Source organism: Trichoplusia ni, chromosome 3, assembly GCF_003590095.1.
Source record: "Trichoplusia ni isolate ovarian cell line Hi5 chromosome 3, tn1, whole genome shotgun sequence".
Classification (NCBI taxonomy): domain Eukaryota; kingdom Metazoa; phylum Arthropoda; class Insecta; order Lepidoptera; family Noctuidae; genus Trichoplusia; species Trichoplusia ni.
In genome coordinates, this window is record NC_039480.1 from 16,866,846 (window position 1) to 16,885,064 (window position 18,219).

General features: G+C 35.9%; 5 protein-coding genes across 6 annotated transcripts; 3 read left to right on the forward strand and 2 right to left on the reverse strand.

The window, feature by feature from the left end:
• The first annotated feature begins 5,248 nt into the window (after positions 1 to 5,248).
• LOC113492178 lies at positions 5,249 to 6,893 on the forward strand. The gene is made up of 3 exons (XM_026869527.1): positions 5,249 to 5,506; positions 6,109 to 6,345; positions 6,688 to 6,893. Exons 1-3 carry the CDS (start codon positions 5,422 to 5,424, stop codon positions 6,840 to 6,842), a joined length of 477 nt encoding a protein of 158 aa, XP_026725328.1. The 5' UTR covers positions 5,249 to 5,421; the 3' UTR covers positions 6,843 to 6,893.
• A 248-nt stretch (positions 6,894 to 7,141) lies between these two features.
• LOC113492179 lies at positions 7,142 to 9,081 on the forward strand. The gene is made up of 3 exons (XM_026869528.1): positions 7,142 to 7,422; positions 7,989 to 8,242; positions 8,550 to 9,081. Exons 1-3 carry the CDS (start codon positions 7,343 to 7,345, stop codon positions 8,816 to 8,818), a joined length of 603 nt encoding a protein of 200 aa, XP_026725329.1. The 5' UTR covers positions 7,142 to 7,342; the 3' UTR covers positions 8,819 to 9,081.
• A 76-nt stretch (positions 9,082 to 9,157) lies between these two features.
• LOC113492180 lies at positions 9,158 to 10,744 on the reverse strand. 2 transcript variants are annotated; one of them, XM_026869529.1, is made up of 4 exons: positions 10,492 to 10,744; positions 10,203 to 10,326; positions 9,653 to 9,679; positions 9,158 to 9,346 (listed from the first exon to the last, which is right to left on the reverse strand). In XM_026869529.1, the coding sequence occupies exons 1-4, from the start codon at positions 10,571 to 10,573 to the stop codon at positions 9,214 to 9,216; spliced, it is 366 nt and encodes a 121-aa protein (XP_026725330.1). In that variant the 5' UTR covers positions 10,574 to 10,744; the 3' UTR covers positions 9,158 to 9,213. The 2 variants fall into 2 exon arrangements, with proteins under 2 accessions (XP_026725330.1, XP_026725331.1); XM_026869530.1 differs by having other exon boundaries at positions 9,158 to 9,328; positions 10,492 to 10,739.
• Positions 10,745 to 12,359: 1,615 nt separating this feature from the next.
• Positions 12,360 to 13,817, reverse strand: LOC113492412. The gene is made up of 4 exons (XM_026869891.1): positions 13,541 to 13,817; positions 13,299 to 13,417; positions 12,872 to 13,026; positions 12,360 to 12,580 (listed from the first exon to the last, which is right to left on the reverse strand). The coding sequence occupies exons 1-4, from the start codon at positions 13,692 to 13,694 to the stop codon at positions 12,409 to 12,411; spliced, it is 600 nt and encodes a 199-aa protein (XP_026725692.1). The 5' UTR covers positions 13,695 to 13,817; the 3' UTR covers positions 12,360 to 12,408.
• A 352-nt stretch (positions 13,818 to 14,169) lies between these two features.
• Positions 14,170 to 17,420, forward strand: LOC113492181 (leucine-rich repeat and death domain-containing protein 1-like). The gene is made up of 3 exons (XM_026869531.1): positions 14,170 to 15,417; positions 15,639 to 15,739; positions 16,132 to 17,420. Exons 1-3 carry the CDS (start codon positions 14,336 to 14,338, stop codon positions 16,392 to 16,394), a joined length of 1,446 nt encoding a protein of 481 aa, XP_026725332.1. The 5' UTR covers positions 14,170 to 14,335; the 3' UTR covers positions 16,395 to 17,420.
• The last annotated feature ends 799 nt before the right edge of the window (positions 17,421 to 18,219 follow it).

Sequence of the window (18,219 nt, forward strand, 5' to 3'; positions counted from 1 at the left end):
GGGCTTAATACTAATTAATTTGGGCCCACCGTTCAATACGCGGTATTTATTGGCCATAAACGCCGCACAAAGAGTTAAGGCGTAATGTCAAGCAAACAATGCATTTGTTGAACACGAATCGCTTTGCTGTACCGAAAGGCAAGGAACTAAGAAGAACAACGTTGATATGAAGGACTACGTGTATGTTCCGTGGTCTAGCTTGGAGACTATTGGAATTCGATCGGAATTGGGATTATTGAGCAACAAAAGATAATAACGCAACCCCATGGCTAGCGTTAAAACTGAGGGTTTCGGGACAAAGGGTTAGGAGACAAATGAATTTATGGGCATCCAATCTCAAATTTATTGGTCGACCACCAACAATAGTATGTCTATAACAAACGTTATTTAAACACGATCTTCATTTTTAGTATTTGTTATTACAGCGGCATCAGAAATACATCATCTGTACAAAGTCTAGCTATCACGGTTCATGAGACAGCTTTATGACCTACGAACGGACAGCGGAGTCCTAGTAATCCTAATAAAAAGACGCCTTGTTTCTATAATGTCTTCCTTCATTCGTCTTACTTTAAAAAGAGGAAGTAAGTTTACCGGTCCTGACTGAATTCCAATTATCTTTTGAGACTTCACTGTTTGTCCCCCCGAAGCTTTGTTAGGTACCAGTAATATCGCTAATTCACGATTCAATAAACCAAAAAGTTCTTACTGGATTCATACCGTTACGACCCGTTACCACTGGCGACCAGGTAATGAATTTGTTAAATTAATATTTTGCCCTAAGTTGACAATAAATCATGGTATTTATGAGCGTTGTTAACGACTTCCCTGTTAAGAACTTTTGCCGCAAACACAAAATAAAATCGTTGTGTTCAAATCATAAATACGAAAATGGAACGTCAACGGAAAATAGGGGTCGAGCGAATTGCCCCTTGTTTTTAATATGTCACGATAACTTTCTTTATTTTCACGACAACCCTAGATATTTTATTCTACCTCTTCACAAAATGAAACATATTTATTTTATGAGATCGATAATCTTATATTATTCTTAATCTTATTTATTTATTTTTATTTAAATGATGTTGCTCGTATATCTACGTCATCGCCTGGGTGGTTGATTGACTTCGTTATTTTAATTGGAGTAAACATTACAGGTACACTAACGTCCATATCTCATAACACAGAAAATAAAAACTAAACCGGTCTAAAGAGCTTATAATTTATTTTAAACTTGCGAATACGCAAGTTCAAAATAAATTTGCAGTTTTGACATGTCAAAACTTTCCGTTTATAGATTTTTAATTAATTCTAAATCTAAAACACCCAACATCGCTATATACTCCTAATAAAAATCAAACAATTCCTCGTTTAAATTTGAACTTCGTGCATCTCCGGCAATCTCCGTCGCTCGTGCGGCTCGGATTGGTGGAAACAATGCTGTTATAAGATTGCTGCTAATGGCAACAATAGCCAAGATAACCGTCTAACTCCATTATTCTGCACGGATTCTGAATAATGTACTAGTTTTGAAAGCATTTAGATTGTTATTATTCAACCGGAGATTTATTATAAGTCTAGTTAGTTTTAGTATTGTGGAATCATGCCGCTTCGTTTGGTACCTGACTATGATAAAACGCTAAATACGAATTATGGTTGTTACAAAATTGTAATGTTGTTGTAATCTATTATTAGCTGTTCGCTTGTTTCCACCGATTCAAAGTGCGACTATACATCAATTAAACGTCATAGATAGTTGATAGTATTAAAGTATTGCTTGTTTCCGCCTTGACAACAAATGGTTTGCAAACATGAAAACAATTTTCCACCAATAAAGCTCAATTTATTTAACAATTTATATGCACTGAAAATTCATAGTAAGAAGGATTTGAAAAGATATTTACTAGGGTTAATTTCAATCGTTTGCTTTTTTTATATTTCGATAAATTAAAGCAGGCAAAGGCTTTAAGACAGTCTGCCATAATTTGCCATTCGAACTAAATCGATATAACGGCACAGAGAGTGAGGGAATAAGTTGGCAAAGCACAGGTTGATAAGTAAAGGCGAACTACTTACCCAGTCCGGAATAACATAAACCATCTTCATCTAACCCTACTATATGATCATCTAGAGATATATGATTCATATCCGATGTAATATCTAGATCACAATAATAAGGATGTGATATTAATCGGAAGTCACACTACGAAAGCCTTTAATTAATTTACTACTGGTTTACATTTCCTCATTTCCTAATTTCCCGCACTTCATATAATTGACTTATTTAAATACCGGAATTGTTTGAAATCATAACTATCTGTGTGGTCGTCTCTATATAAAACACGATGCTTGCTCCAATACCTGTTAACATGTCATAATTCACAGCCAATAGGGTGAAGGTAACTATTATAGGCCGTTACTTTTTACGGTTTGATATGTACCTAGTTTGGTAAATTAATCGCTATTTCATGCATGGTGCGTCATTACCGGATTAAGATGAGATGGTAGTGATATGGTTGCAATGTAGGCCGGTAAGCTAGCTAATAGGTTAATTATGTTGTTTGAGCCATAATACTGTCTTCGTTGAGGACTTACTTTGTAATACAAACCCTTTTTAAACAGACTTAATATCTACTTGAAATTGATTAAAAATATGCTCGTAACGAGACGAACTGTATCAGGAGTCAAATTTCAATTTGTACTCGTTACTGTATCGGCAACTATTCTTAAATATTAATTTTGAGCAGCTCCAATCTCAAAAATACTTTAAGCGATCTACAATAAAATAAAAATCGAAAATCCAACTGCCGACAACATGTGCCCCCTCCCTAATATTATCCGCCAATAAAATCATTTTATCGACTTGACCACCCCGCATAGATGTTACGATTACAAACTTATATAAACCACCGTAAACACCAAAAGACCACCTTCTCACTTAGACCATAAGATTTACAATCGTATGGCTATAATTTTGCCAGCATCATTAAAAAGTTTGCCGATAATTCACATCAAGAGCATGGTTAATGATTATCAGGGATATAAATCCACCTGTTACAACCACATTCTGTCAGACTGTCCATCATAACTCTTGGAAAGACACCCACTTGGATACCTGTATTGAAATTGGCCCACATAATTGCGTAGTGTCACCAACTATTATCATTAGGTATTGCCTGTTGGGGAGAGGTGATTGGATTTTTAATAGGTAGTGAGGATATTATCTTTAGAACGAAGTTATCGTAAGGTGCCGAGGATTTTCTACGTGTAGCTTCAGAGTTTACCTATTAAAAGTCTTTATTATATTATAAAGTAATTGTGGAGATCGAAAAATCGAAAAAAAAAAATATTATCCGGGAATTTTCTAGTAAATACTTTTGCTAAATTTAATTTAAGTTATTAATTATTCAATTTCACTGACAAATACTATCAATTTCAATAAAAACCACCAGAGCTCACGCCATATAAGAGCAAATGAAATACTCACAAATATTATGTGAATTCTAAGTAATAGCCCAATAACTTTCGTAATATAAAACAGGTAGAGCAGTATCAACGGCGACAACTAAACAATGGACAATCGTATAATTATATTGTGGCCGGCGCCGCTGTATCGGCCACAGATAAACTTGATGCATTATTTTGTTAGACAATTAGTGCGTCTGTTAGTCCACTGTCCACGCAATTTGGAACGTTTATGGATCGTTTGTACCTGGTTGGGGTACATTGCTGTCTAGATGATATTGGTGCAGAAAAGATTTCTGTTTCTAGACAAGTTTTTGAATTGGTGCCATACTTACGTATTGCAGGTTTCAGGATACACTGATTGTTTCTATGCAAAGAAGTTTGCAATTTTAAACAATATTAAATCATTTCTTTATTAATCCAGTTGTGTTCTACTTAACGCTAAAATTGAAACTGAGAACGTCTGTTAAACTGCCATGTCGCAAAAAAATAAATAGCATTTAACCTAAAAAAATATATTTCCATTTATTTATTCTAATATCTATTAAAATATCAAGCAGTATGCTAGTATGCAGTGTAACCAAACCTCCAGGTGGTAACAATCGCACCGCGTCAGAGGCCGCGCAATATTATAGACCATAGACAACGAAATACCACCAAAGTAAGACTGTGGCATTTGTGGAAACGAGACGCTACTATATATCCAGTAGCGCTGTCTCGCTCTTATAAAGGCTAGTTTAACTTTGTTAGTATTTGAAGTATGATAGTAGGTCCTATAAGAGAATATAAGCACTAGGTTTTACCTTCGCGATGGACGGGCCCGATAGCACGCGTGCCATATTATCCTCGCTCGGTGCTAACATAGGGTTACGTCTTGTAGTCTCAAGTCTGAACAGAACTGATCGAAAATATTGATGAAACACTCCCTTTTGTTTTGTTTTGACTAATGAATGCAGATTGTAGAAAGAAAAAAAATGTTTTTTTTTTGGTTTTTACTCAATAATTCAAGCCGTTACTTTGATGAACTCTAGTAAAAAGTGTATCCCTTATGGTTATATTTGCAGTAACCATTATTATTGTTAGCTCATTTTGTTTTCCACTTTTAGCACAATGGGATTTTTCGTATTTTCTCTTAATGTTACCATTAACGAAAAATAACAATAACGACCTTTCCTGCCCCTTTTTATTGTATACTTATAATTATTGTTGAGCTGTCTACGAGACTATAGACTAAATAAATTAGTTCAGGCCTCCTTACATGGGATAGATTAGAGGGAAGCGTGAAATGCTGGTATATTTCGGTGCTATCAGCTGTCAGACACAGAAGGGGGGTCAATTAACTGCGCCGGGCCACGATTGTGTAAGCTATTGTTAATTAATTGTCTCTGGTCTTGCCTCTATGGTATTGACGTTGTTCTGTCGGTAGAATTTGCATATTTGAATTTGGAATTGGTATGAATTCCGTGTTAGAAATGTTTTAACGAAATTACGTTTACTTGTTATTCTAATCAATTAATTAAAGCATTTATTTGTTAATCCACACACTATAAATTAGATAATTGAACACTTTAACTGTGAGTCAATTGTCAATGGGTCTGTATTTTGAGTGAAATTGTTCAGTGCACCTTTAAAACTTATTCCATATTATTTGCTTCTTATTTATATTCTAGATCACGTCTGACTTCCTCAACTTTAATCAAAGTGCCGCTACCTACACTTCACAAAAAAAAAAAAAAAAGTTTGAATTCCCGACGTTAAAATATTTTTTTGTTTTATGTTGTGAGTGGTGACCGCTACTCGACATTATTATCAATACCAAAGACCAATATATATGCCCATTAAAGTTCCAATCTTCGATCGCCAATTTACAAGTCGTTAATATAAATTGGACTATGAAGCCCACAGTTGATTGGCTATTGTTGGTCCTCGCAATGCTCAGTTAAGAAAACTCTAAAGATGAAGGGAATCGTGTTGGCCGCCTTGTTGGCTTGTTTGGCCAACCATGTTGGCGTATTGGAGGGATACATCGTAGGCGCGGGATGTAAGTATTCAAAAAGCTGCTGAAAAATATAGAAAACCTTCATTTGATTTGGTGTTTTAATGTACCTATCGTAAAATTTTATAAAATTCAAATCGTACTCTCTTTTTAGAATTTGATGTTTGGGGTATCCCTACATCGAAGCAAGTGAATATATTTTTACAAAAAAAAATGCTAGAACCCTTTTTTCAAAGGGGGAATCCTTATTGAAGCCCATACCCCCTCGGGGGAGAAAACGGGTAGTGTCAGAATCTTACTGACTAAACCCGAACCGCAGTGCTACGTCATCCGCGTTTTTGTATCGGTGTATAAATAAATAAATGCGCATTTAAACAAACATCACATAACACTTTGCAAAGTAACTTCCTAAAGCATTTGTGTTATGGAATTCAGATAGAACGAAGGTACCACAAGGTGTATCTACCTGTGGCAATGCGGTGCAATCTTTCGTACACCAAGGAATCCACTTTTCGTGACGAATTTACACGACGAAAGTGCTTCTTTCTATACGACCTAAATACCCGTACAGTTATTTTCAGAAACAGATGTTTTAAATTTTTTGCCCTACACTCATGAAGCCAATAATGTTCAATTGTTTCTCATAGTAAACGTCCGCTTCGGCCAAATGCTTTACACGGACAGTAAATACCAAGTGCTTAGAGAGGAGATGGTGAAGACCAACACTCGCAACCTGGTGTACCACTGCCGAGCAGACAAGAGCGACTGCGACGCCGCGCTCGCCAAAATGCGCTATAAGGCCAGCAAGCACTTCTATGCGCTGTCGAAGGCAGTGGTGGACTATGTGAAGAATAAACGCCAAGCGAGACCCACTGGATACGTCGGTTAGTGTTTTGTTTTCGTCACCCGCACTAAGGAATTTAATCCTTGTCTTTATTATTGCTTAACCCGCTTTAAATCACCTATGTTGTCTCTAAAAACGGTATGTAATACTGAACTAGTAGTAGGTCACTAGGGCAGTCTGTTGAATATTATGTGGTCCCTGTATCAATTTCGTGGGTCACAAATGCTTGTCATACGCGGGATTGAACCCACGATATAGCTCACAGTTCGACTCCTTGTCTATAACGGTACATTAGCGTAAAGCCCTCTTATAGAATTGATAAACATCCTTCTTTATTATTCTAAACCTCATTCATCCAAACCCCTAATCTTTTCGTGCCCAGGAACTGCCACGTTCTGTCAAGACAACATCTGCGTGCCGGACACAGACCCGCCCATCGTGTTCGGCGGCTGCTTCACGCTGGTCTCCTGCGGCGGCAACCAGTCATGGCACCTGGACCCCATAGCATACAAGAAGAAGAAGGGCAGATTCTTTTAGTTGTATGCTTAATAAATATAGTGCTGGCAAACTTGTTTATTTCTATTACTCTATCTATTGTCAGTACATAGACAAAGTTGCCTTATGAACATATTTTTCACAGAGACCAAATCCGATCTGTTACCAAAAAGTCTTCAAACCGCTGGTTTTATAGACACAATGACACACTTCAGATTCAAACTAAGTTCATTTCGTTCTACCGTTAGCCCAAAACCCAAAATCAAACAAAAAACGAACTCATTACCATCGAAGCCAATAACATGTTAAAACTAAAAAGTTCCCCTGATATAATATGACGCACTCGTCAGCCGAACTCAGAAAATGAATAAAAAGAGGATTCAAAAGAAAAGAGTTCATTCACCACCTGTTGCATTGTGCAGCAACAATGCCACTTCCATTCATTGTTGTATTATCAGTTGAAAATAGGCTTTAAAAGACCTTCGCTAGTGTTGCGTCGAATTGTTAAAATGCTGCAGTCCTGAATACTGGTGACCTACGAAATGGAGCTTCTGTGCCTGATAGTCTTGCTGCAAGTTTATTTTGCAGCCTCGGAAATAAGATCCAGTTTAATTGTGAACAAGTGAGTAAACCTTTACATTTAGAACCATTGTATTGTGACAATGAGTGTCACAATACAATGGTTCTAAATGTAAAGATTGGCATGGGTTATCAAGTGTAAATATGTGAACAACAATAAACGGATGAAACAGATATAGAAAGATGCAAAGAATGTTATGGTGTGCATTTAAAATAAAAACGTAGTTCACACTGATTTCCTTGTAGAGGAAGATGGCTTTAAAAGATTTAGTCGTCCTGTCACATTCTAGGGAAATAAGTGCTAACAAAACCCACTTAGAAGTGTCAATCGCAGGTGCAGTGTAGGTAAGTGGTAAACATTGCGTCGTCAGTTATCGATAAAAGGTGTGTTACGCAACAGAAATTCATGGACGATTTTAGCAAAACCTATATAGCATTTTAAAAGTACTGTGCAATGAAAGCAAATATACAATTGTCTCTTGGAATAGGTTCAAGTATCCACGAATATATTTCTAATACTTGCTATAATATAAATTTCGTCATCAATTTCTGCAAAGCAACGCTGGCGTATATTAATTATTTCTGTAATTTTCCAAATCTTTTGACCAGGCTCTCACGCGTGCGTCCAGTAGGCGCCCATGTCGGGAAGAGCTTCGTTCCCCTCACGGAGATCCCTCCCCCCCACATCCCTCACATCCACGTGTCGCCTTCGCCGTCGAGGCGTCACCTGAGCGATGACTGCACCAAGAAGCCGCCGCCCCGCGAGGTCCACGAGGGACCCAGGGTCGAGATCTTCGGAGACTACTACGATGATAAAATTATGAAGACGGTAGCTACTGTGATCTTTCCAGATCATATTGACCGTAAGTTTTCGATTTTCTAGCTTTCGTTTTTGGATGTAAGAAAATAAAGTAGCGATAAAGACCGTTGTTTCGTAATAGGACAGAAAAATACTATTTATTAAAGATATTTTTTCGATTAGATTTTTGACTTCAACTGTCTGAATTTAGTTTCCATTTCAATCTTCGCTTAAGTTAATCTAGCGAACTTTGTTTACGAATCTTTTAAATAATTATCCGAAACAAAAAGTGTTTTAAGTATGCAGACACGCTTTTATATTTGAAATTTTGTAGCTACTGTTACTGTACTTGCTAACTCTACTGTTTTCAGACAAACATTTTCAAGTAACCACACAAGTGCCTTACCTCACGTTGGGCCCGATCGAAGCCATCGGGTACCACCCGAGCACGATAAAAAGCGAACACCCGAGTGAGTGCGAGAAAATCTACCAGGATCACTTAGACGACCAGTACTCCGAAGAATCCAAGGACTACTCCGAGGAGTCCCTGGAAATGGCCAGGATGCCTTTGTTCCCGGCAGAGGTACCGCCGTCCATAGAAGAACACTTGGACAAAATGTACGACGATATGGACAAGTAGACAAGCGTCTGATTTTATATTTTTTTATAGTTACTTGTAAACGAAACTTATGATTAAATGCTTAGTGATTATTTTTGTTGACTGTTGAGTTTTATTTGGTACGTAGGTTCTTTCAATTTCAGGGTAATAATTTAACATTTATGTATATTTAACTTATATATGATAAAGATATATCGCAAAGCATGAATAAGACATATATTTTTTTACCAAAACGAATTCTAAAACTGCTATCACTAACATAACAAAATATGTTTAAAACGTGGATGAACAACGCCCATATTTTTTCTGCAATGTAGCTTGCTTACTAAAGATGCGAAACATATCAGGGAAACAGATAGGTCACTTAACAAGTTTATTAAACATATCCTTATTTCTAAATACTATATTACGATATGTTACACTGGGCCTGCTTGTAGATTGTATTTATTTGGCACTTTCACATCCTTATCCTTATCATCAAATATTTCTTCCGTGTCATCGTCATCAAAGTCATCCATATCCAAAGGATTCCTGTGAAGGGAAGAGAACCTGCAATATAGTACATTTATTTGTTCTTTTCGTTTGACACTGGTTGTTAGACAAGTTGTATTGTTTTCAGCATTGGTGGTCTACTCGTGGGACTGATTACTGAAATGTGTGGGAATGACATTGCTTTGTGACGTGACTTTGACATGTTTGTCAATTCAATGTGTTTGCGAAAAGAAATTAAAGTTGCCTACTTATGAATACTTGAGGCGTTGACTATAATACTAAACAGCTCATCAAATAATATGCGAATAATGAACTAACTAATTAAAAAATATAATAATGCATGTGTACAAAATTAATACTTACTTGTTCCAATCAATTTTATGCCGTTTTCTGAAAAAAATACAGATCAATCGTTAGATAGTGCAGAAAACATTGTATAATTGAAAAGATTGTTACGTATAATTCTATGAAGGCACTCATTACAATTAAGTAGTGTACTCTGCTCGATATCTCGGGTTTATAGATATGTTCTAGAATATTCTAATTATTAGTAATACTGGCTAACGTTATAGGATCATAGTAAGAGGTTGTGACGACCCCTTTCTGATGCTCTCGCCGAGTAAAGGTGATTGTGAGATCCACGAATGCTTCTCCTCGGCACGAGGATTTAATAATTAAAAGCGGGAGTCATTCACGGAGAAAAACATCAATTTGATAACTATACCATATGTAATCACTATCATTAGGCAGTCTTCATTAATTTTTGCCATTCTCCTCTATCTTGCCCTATGTGCTTTAAGTTACTTCTGCGGAAAGTAAGACAGAGTTCAGCCTTGCTTCCACGATCAATAATCACGCTTTTTGTACGGGCATGATAATTATAGCCTAGTTGTATACCACTGGTATCACCCACCTATTGGTTGCTATGTAGTCTTGGTCCATGTATTCCTCGGACACTTCTACTGATAACGGCTGCCCTCGATGGTCCTGCAGGATCCCGAAGTACCGCGGTGCTCGTGTGACAGTGAATAGTAGAGCTGTAATGAGTGCAAACGGTAAGAAAGGTCTAAGAAGGTCAAGAATTATAGGAATAATGATTTCAACGGGTTAAGAAATAAAAAGGATTCAATATCCTATAAGCGGGGAAATCTAATAATATAGAAGAAAGACATAACACAAACACGATCAGTAATTATGCTTACAATCATCAACTGCTAAAAACCCTTTAAATGTTAAACATAAAACTATTAAAACTACTTGTAACTTTAATTTTGTTTCACACATTTTTCTAATTATTTGAATAAAGTCTTTTTCTCTGAAACTACTATAACTGGCCACAAACTAACGTTTTACCACATAACTTAAAAAAAAACTGAAATGTCTTTCACCGCAAACAGGTTGTTCAGTAAAAAGGTCTTGTTCTAATTTTAAAATGAGTTTAGGCTTTTGATTTCCGTTGCCATGAAAGTTTGTAAAACATGGCGCGTGTTTATTAACTCGCCAAAGTGTTGTAGCGGTTCTCTCATAGACATTACGAACAATGGGTTGCATAACTAGGCATGATGCACGTGACTTTAAATTAGTCCCGTGTTTATTTCTTTTATGAGAGGTGAGTTCCACCCAACAAAGATATAAACGAAATACATAATCTTACGGAATATAATGTAACAACAACGCTGCCAAAACTTGGGGAATAATATGAATCATGCTGGACTCGCTCTCAGCTTGCGTGACCGTGAGCGATCCAGCTAATCTGGCTAGGGTAACAGAAAATCACACTCTACATTAAAATTTAATTTATGAATCGTTATCGGATAAATATTAGAGTAAAAAAAAACATGAAAGGATTAAAGAAGGCATTAAGTACCACAAAATACTATTAGATTAGAAAAGCACGAATAAAAAATGGTGTGGGATATCGATTACCACATTTACCACCGTGTGCGATGCGCTGCGTGTTCGCGACTTACAAATGTTTGGTCTCGGTGACTTCGTCCAAGTTTTATTTGTTTATGCAAAGTTTCGCGAAAAGCATTTAATTCCGGGGTACAGAAGACGTTTCTTGAACAAGTAAAAATGAATCTTAAACTGAAAACAGTTTTTTAAACCTATAACTAAAAAGCTCTCACTTGTCATCACATCCCAATAGGTTACCTTTTGTTTTTTAAACTATCGTATCTGGTATCGCACAGTCAGGGTGAAGCTTCCTTTCCATGACGCTCCTTATTCTGTGAAATTCACTTATGCATTGATCTAAGCTCTTTAGGAAAAGTCTTAGTTTTGACCAATCAATCATTCCTATAGTAGTGCCATAGTGTCTAAACTAACGTTTGAATTGGCCGGATTTCCTAGGCTGGATGCAGTTTTAAAATAGGCTAGTAGGTGACAAGGTGAAGTCTGCGGAGTAACTAAGCTGCCAGCTTAGGGATTCGTATACTAGACATAAAACTACTAGTTCAAATAAATATAAAATGATATCGGAGTAAAGGAACTCCAAACAACAATTTACACTCACTTTATAGAGTCAGTTCACAATGTTCATGGTCTCACTTATGATATAAGAAGTGGTCATCGTGACAACTAAAGGATCATTGATACAATAACTAAAGCTCATTTATGTACGTTTTAATTTGCTTCAGCTACCTTCACAAAGAAACAGTTCCCACATTAACCTAGGTCACCATGCAAGTGCATAAAGCGTGCGACATTTTTGGACAAGCGGAGATTAAGTTACAAAGGGTGCGAAAATAGATAGATAGGTATAACAATGATATTAGCAATTATTCCGCAACAGCAGCCAAGGATTACTATCCAGTTATGTTATTTTACAAGTAAATGATCAATTACTTCAGAAAATGATCTTTATATTGTACATAGTCTACCTAAGGATATGTATAACGGTATTCCTATTTGGTTTTGATTCCGTGCGAATGTCATGCCTTTATGTATCTATTTATTTTTTTGCGCATATGATTACCAACACGTTACATTAGACGTGAATTTCTAATTTATTTTTAGCTAATAGGCGAAGCTAGCGTTCTCAAATAGTAGCTCAATAAAAAGTCCCATATCTACAAGTATTCATTTAATATACAACTATCATTTATTTAAAACTACACTTATTTCCTATAGAAGAGGTTCCCCTCCCCGCCCCACAGCCTCCTGCCGCCGTATCCGATCAGATCCTGTCGAAGAGTGTTGTATTTCTTGAAGAACAACTTCTTTAAGATGCGCTTACGACGCTTGTCCTCTTTGAGACACGACTCCAGCTTGTCCATGCACACGTCCTCTCTGAAAAGACCAGAATCGTATTAGGAAAAATAAATGCTACTTGGCTTTTTGTTCATTAGAATGAAGCTTGGGACGAAGAAACCGTTTCTTATTTTTTTGGTTGTGTTCGGGAAATGCAGACTGCATTTCCCGAACATCAGACTTCACTTTGCAGTAATAAAGTGTGTTCAGCATTTTGCAGATCGTACAAGAGACTTACAGCCACCACCAAAGCAGTCCTGTTGCAATAAAGGCAATCTTGCTTTCAAATCAGTATTGATTATAACTATTCCTGGTATCTAACACACTTACTTATAATTCTGATCTAGCAACAACTTGATAGGTTCTGTCTTGGTGAACTTGTCAGGTAGTCGTGCGCCCGGCGGTAACTTGGCTAGCTCCTTCATGATACCCATTATAGTATTCTCCAGTTGGGCCAACTTTGGCACCATCAGCCTTTTTATGACCTGAAATATTTTTTTTTCTGTTTATCATTTCTTATACTAACGTAAAAGTAGTCTTTGTTTAAAAATCATCTTTAGTTGAGACAATCTTGCTCCTAGATACTCAATGGTCGTATGTAAAACCTATGTTATTCTCACACACAAGTTAACTGGATAGTGGATATTAAGACACAAGTTTATGACAAATGGATTCATTACCCATTGCCATTCAATACAAATTACTAGATATACTAAAAGTCTCAAGGTAGGTTAGGTTATCAAAAGTTAGAGTATACCTTTCCGCATCGATTACCAGTTTTACAGGGCGTCCGGAACTTTCGGCCGAGCTCCATGGTTGGTAGATTTTGTATCTGAGTTATTACGTTTGAAAACGTTCCTGTAGCTGTTTTTTGCGCTGAAATTTAGAATTTAGGAATGTTCAAAGTACCCTCATAACTCAATATTTTAATTAAATCTATTTTTTCTTATAACACGATGATGAAACCAAGAAATCACTACAATGGTATTTTTGACTTACCCATTTTAGCTTTTTTCGTTTTCCCTTGCCTAGCAATATCCGGTTTGGTTCCACTGGCGCTTGTATATTCATCAGAATTCTTTGCACCGTGTACAAAAGTAACGAACAAAATGGTACATATAAACTTGACTAAAATATATTTCTTTAAAATCATTCTAAGTGCTAAACGCGACCACTTCCTTCTACTGCTAATGTGGAGAGTAAAAACATGGGATTTTCGGCTGAAAAGTGTTTACAAAACATTACTTCTACCAAGGAAATTTTAGACTTTTACGCCTTAACGTAGCACAATATAAATTGTTACATCAAGCAATGTTTGTAAATGATGAAAAACTTTTGTTATTAGCATAATACCATTGTGTAGCAGGCATAATACCGTATGGAGTTGTAATACAATATATTACAACATCGAGGTTTTTACTGTTCCAGACTAGTTTGGTTCCGTATTCAAATTAGTTTTTGTAACTATTCACACAGATGGAGCAAATACATAAAAAACAGCATTCAAATAAAAATCCTTAACTACACAATATTTTAAATGTAAATAATAATTTTAACAAAACTTAAATGTTTGCTTATCCATTTTTATTTGATATTTCTGGCACTGGCAACAATTCTTGCAATTCTGTGACCATGACAGTGACATCAATGTCAAAAGTTTGATTTATACGTTTTCAAGCGGGAGCAGCTTATGTTTGTATTTTGAACATAATATTTTATTTTTATTTTTTGTTGTCATACGTTTAATATGTTTTTTATTACTTAATATACAGTAAGCTTATATCAATTAACAAAATGGTGGGCACGGGCACTAAAGATAAAGATGACAAAATCTCGAATATTACTAATGGAATTGAAAATAATCATATATTTGAGGTAGATTACCTAAATAACATTACCGTCCTTGATTTGAGCAAGAGAAATCTATCAAGTATAAGTGAGGAACTGGATGTACTGCCTAATATAAGCCACCTAAACATATCCCATAACAATTTTATTGAAGTTCCCAAAACAGTGATGAACTTGAAGAATTTAATAACTTTAGACATTTCTTATAATGCCATAATATTTTTCGATGACCTACCGAGTTTCTGTGATATAATAGAAAAACTTGATATATCAAACAATAAACTAGAAGGCCCACCACTTTGGGTATGGGTTGAAAAACCTAAGAAATTATCTCAATTGAATATAAGTAACAATAAGTCCATATGTCAATCATTAGTAGCTGGCTATTTTGAAGAGCTACTTCAGTACAAAACTCTAGTCAATGAAATAATTATAAATAATTGTAAATTGAATAAACATATGACCCTACTGGCCACATGTTCTAATGCTAGAGTTATACAATTAGGTTCTGAAGACTATGATTACCTAGCCGTCAATCATTTAGACCATGTGCCATGTGTGGGACTTGACAAGTGCCTTGATGTAGAAAAGTTGCACCTGTGCAACACACAAATATATGATATAAACTCGGACATAGATATATACAAGAATTTGAAAGAGTTGGATTTATCACAGAATCATATTAACAGTTTACCTAATGAGTTTAGCAACTTAGAGAATTTACAAATATGTGTATTATCATTTAACAAGCTTCTTTATTTACCTGAAAACTTGAATAAGTTGAGAAAGTTAGTTAAACTTTACCTGGACAACAATGAGCTTTGTATGTTGCCAGAAAACTTGCACGAGTTGCCATGCTTGAAGACATTGGACCTCTATGGTAATTACCTTTGTGATGGGTTAGAGTCTGTACACAATCTGGAGGAACTAGATATGGCACAGAATTATTTTGTAGAGCCTGATAATGAAGAATATTTCATTAAGAAAAATAAATTAAGAATCCATCGCACTAATAGATTGGATGGCCAGTAAGTTTTATTTTAATTATAAAAAATCTTTAGAATTTCATTTATTTAGATAGTGGGTGATGATAATGACCAAAATACTTAACCAAGTAGAAGATCACTGCTTATGTTTCTATCAAGAAAAAAAATACTACTTAAACTTGTAAACATTCAAAAGTAAAACCTTATACTGAATATTTATTTGAAACCAATGCATTAAGGCAACATTTTTTATTAATTTTCAGGAGAGCGGAAGCTGTCCGAGAAGAAAGTGAATACAGTAAAGATGAAACTGATGATGAAGAACTGTACAATGCTATAAATAATGGATGTCAAAATCAACAAGGTATAATCTTTTGCATAAATTTATTACTATGTATAAATATTAAAATTGTATGACAATGATTCTCCTAAGCATCCCTGCTATACTTTTCGGAAACTGAATTAAACGTCACACTATTTTATCGATTTTTAATAAAAAAAAATTTTACCAACTTAATATTTTATCAACTGCACGGATATTCGGATGAGGTCATCACGCCAAACCCCACTGAGTGCGACGTGTCGCGGGTTCGATCCCCGTGTAGAACAAGCATTTTTGCGATCCACAAATACTTGTTCTGAGTCTGGATGTCACACCCACAAGGATTAAATTCCTTAATGCAGGAGTTTTTTAAAAAAAATCACAAGCCACAATTGGATATCGATAAACAAAACAAACTTTCGTACGTATTACAGATAAGCCATGTAGCAGATCGAGTACTCCAGAAGACTGGGATTCTGATGACTACTGGATCCCACAATACTACAAAGCTATCTCCCCACCGCGCTCCCCATGGCTGTTCTTTGTGAAGAAGAAAATGGAAGAAGGCAACTTCTGCCCAATGGATGCACATCCTATATCAATATCTGAAAAAGTTAAATATGAGAAAATGATGAATCCCCAACCAGTGCATGAGTCTGATGGACAGTTTGATGATTATTCTGATGATGACAGCTAACAACTTGTTGAAACCTCTTTATTCAGAAAATCAAATCAAAAGCTAATTATCATGTCCCTTATCGGCAACCTATGACCTACGCGACTTTAAAGCCACCGTCATAGGGCATCGCATTGCTTACTATGTTACCAATACACCAGAGCCCGCGGCAGAAGCTTACGCATTATCGCGGACGACTTTTCCCCACACCCACTCATGTGTGGTTGTTACATTGTGGTTTAATTCGTGATATCTTTAATGGTGGAAACCGACCATTATGTGCCATATTCGTTATTACAGTTTTATAAATATGGCGCTCAGAGGGCCTACCCCTTAAGAAATATTATTGTAATTGTGGAAGAGAGATACAACTACGCCATGTTATCGGTTGCACTCTTCTAAACCTGCAATAATATATGACTTCAAGATGTCGTAGTTGGCCTTAAGCTTTAACTAAGCAGTACATATTTACCAGAATAACTGGTTGCTTTAATATGAATCTAAATAGGTTAAAGAAGTTTAACGGTGCTAATTGTTCCTGCCGTCATTTTGTTATAATTACCTATGTAAATGTACAAGTATTATTTGTCAGATTTAATTGGAAGATCTTCATAATATGTATTTTTGTTTCTATTTTCGTTTGGATAAATAAACATATTTTGTTAATTAAATGCCCTATGATTTTAAAGTGATCTTCGAACCAGGGAAGGACAGCAAAAGCTAGAAGTATAAATTGTTTTTTAAACAAAAGCTGCAAGCTTTCTTAAAACTTACGAATTTGAATCGATTTGGTACTAAGTTCAGCACTTATTCGTTGAGCTAATTTAGTTGGAACTACGCCTGAACGAAAGCTAACGATGCTGATCACAAGATCGCAGCTTGATCTTCGTTTACACCATTTCAGAAGCAGATCGAGCACCGAATTTATTTAAGCTGGCGCACTTATAGCGAGTGTAAAGATAATTTCTTTGCGAATCCGTAAAATAGACTTTAAAACAATAGGTGTAAAGAGCATACTTAATTAAAAAGCATCGAGAACAACCCAAGATTTTACATCATTTTATGAACTTAACATCGATTGTTTTAAGGTCTATTTTCCAATATCCTAAATATAATGCTGCACAGCGCGTTTATATGTGGCGAGTTATAGGTACGTTACACAGGTAAAGTACTGAAGCTAACAATCATTTCTTCTCAAATTGGAAGCAGATCAGTGCATTCTTAATTGACTCAGAGTGTGTAATTTTAATGTAACTCCAGCCTCTATTTAAATGTAATTTGTAGTTTGTTTCCAAATCTTTTATCATTAACTATTTCGAAGCACGACTCTTTGCTAAACTGCAACTGCACAAGTGGATTGATCTCAGGTTAAGCTAAGCTTGTTACGGTCGGTCCATGGATGGGTGACCATCTATTTCATAACGAGTTCCTCCGTGTTTCGGATGACACGTTAAATTGTGGGTCCCAATAACACATCTTTGACAGTCATTACGGATAGTCAACTAAGGGACAACATATTGCCCAGATAACTGGATTGAGCAGGATAGGCAGATAGGCAGTCGCTCCTTGTAGAAAATCTGTTATTCAGCTGCATCCAGTTAGACGGGAAGCCAACTCCTACATAGTTAGGAAAAAAGCTAGGATGGTGATGATGAAACACGACTTCATGTCCTGGAAACAAAGGAATCAAACTAGCAAAACTAAAACTATTTTAGGTAGAACTTACTTTATTTTATTTATTAAATCATTAATATACGCACAAAATAGTAAAAAACAATATAACAAATCACTACATTAAATTTTAAATTAATTCATTTTAAATCTCTACGGAAGCCAAAAAAAGTTT

Coding starts and splice junctions, on each gene's coding strand:
- LOC113492178 (XM_026869527.1), top strand. CDS start 5,422: ATGAAGGGAATCGTGTTGGCCGCCTTGTTGGCTTGTTTGGCCAACCAT. Junction 5,507..6,108: donor ATACATCGTAGGCGCGGGAT/GTAAGTATTCAA, acceptor TGTTTCTCATAG/TAAACGTCCGCTTCGGCCAA. Junction 6,346..6,687: donor GAGACCCACTGGATACGTCG/GTTAGTGTTTTG, acceptor TTTCGTGCCCAG/GAACTGCCACGTTCTGTCAA.
- LOC113492179 (XM_026869528.1), top strand. CDS start 7,343: ATGGAGCTTCTGTGCCTGATAGTCTTGCTGCAAGTTTATTTTGCAGCC. Junction 7,423..7,988: donor TCCAGTTTAATTGTGAACAA/GTGAGTAAACCT, acceptor TCTTTTGACCAG/GCTCTCACGCGTGCGTCCAG. Junction 8,243..8,549: donor CTTTCCAGATCATATTGACC/GTAAGTTTTCGA, acceptor TACTGTTTTCAG/ACAAACATTTTCAAGTAACC.
- LOC113492180 (XM_026869529.1), bottom strand. CDS start 10,573: ATGTGTGAAACAAAATTAAAGTTACAAGTAGTTTTAATAGTTTTATGT. Junction 9,680..10,202: donor GACTACATAGCAACCAATAG/GTGGGTGATACC, acceptor TATTTTTTTCAG/AAAACGGCATAAAATTGATT. Junction 9,347..9,652: donor CATAAAATTGATTGGAACAA/GTAAGTATTAAT, acceptor ACTATATTGCAG/GTTCTCTTCCCTTCACAGGA.
- LOC113492412 (XM_026869891.1), bottom strand. CDS start 13,694: ATGATTTTAAAGAAATATATTTTAGTCAAGTTTATATGTACCATTTTG. Junction 13,418..13,540: donor AACGAAAAAAGCTAAAATGG/GTAAGTCAAAAA, acceptor TCTAAATTTCAG/CGCAAAAAACAGCTACAGGA. Junction 13,027..13,298: donor CTGGTAATCGATGCGGAAAG/GTATACTCTAAC, acceptor AAAATATTTCAG/GTCATAAAAAGGCTGATGGT.
- LOC113492181 (XM_026869531.1), top strand. CDS start 14,336: ATGGTGGGCACGGGCACTAAAGATAAAGATGACAAAATCTCGAATATT. Junction 15,418..15,638: donor ACTAATAGATTGGATGGCCA/GTAAGTTTTATT, acceptor ATTAATTTTCAG/GAGAGCGGAAGCTGTCCGAG. Junction 15,740..16,131: donor TGGATGTCAAAATCAACAAG/GTATAATCTTTT, acceptor TACGTATTACAG/ATAAGCCATGTAGCAGATCG.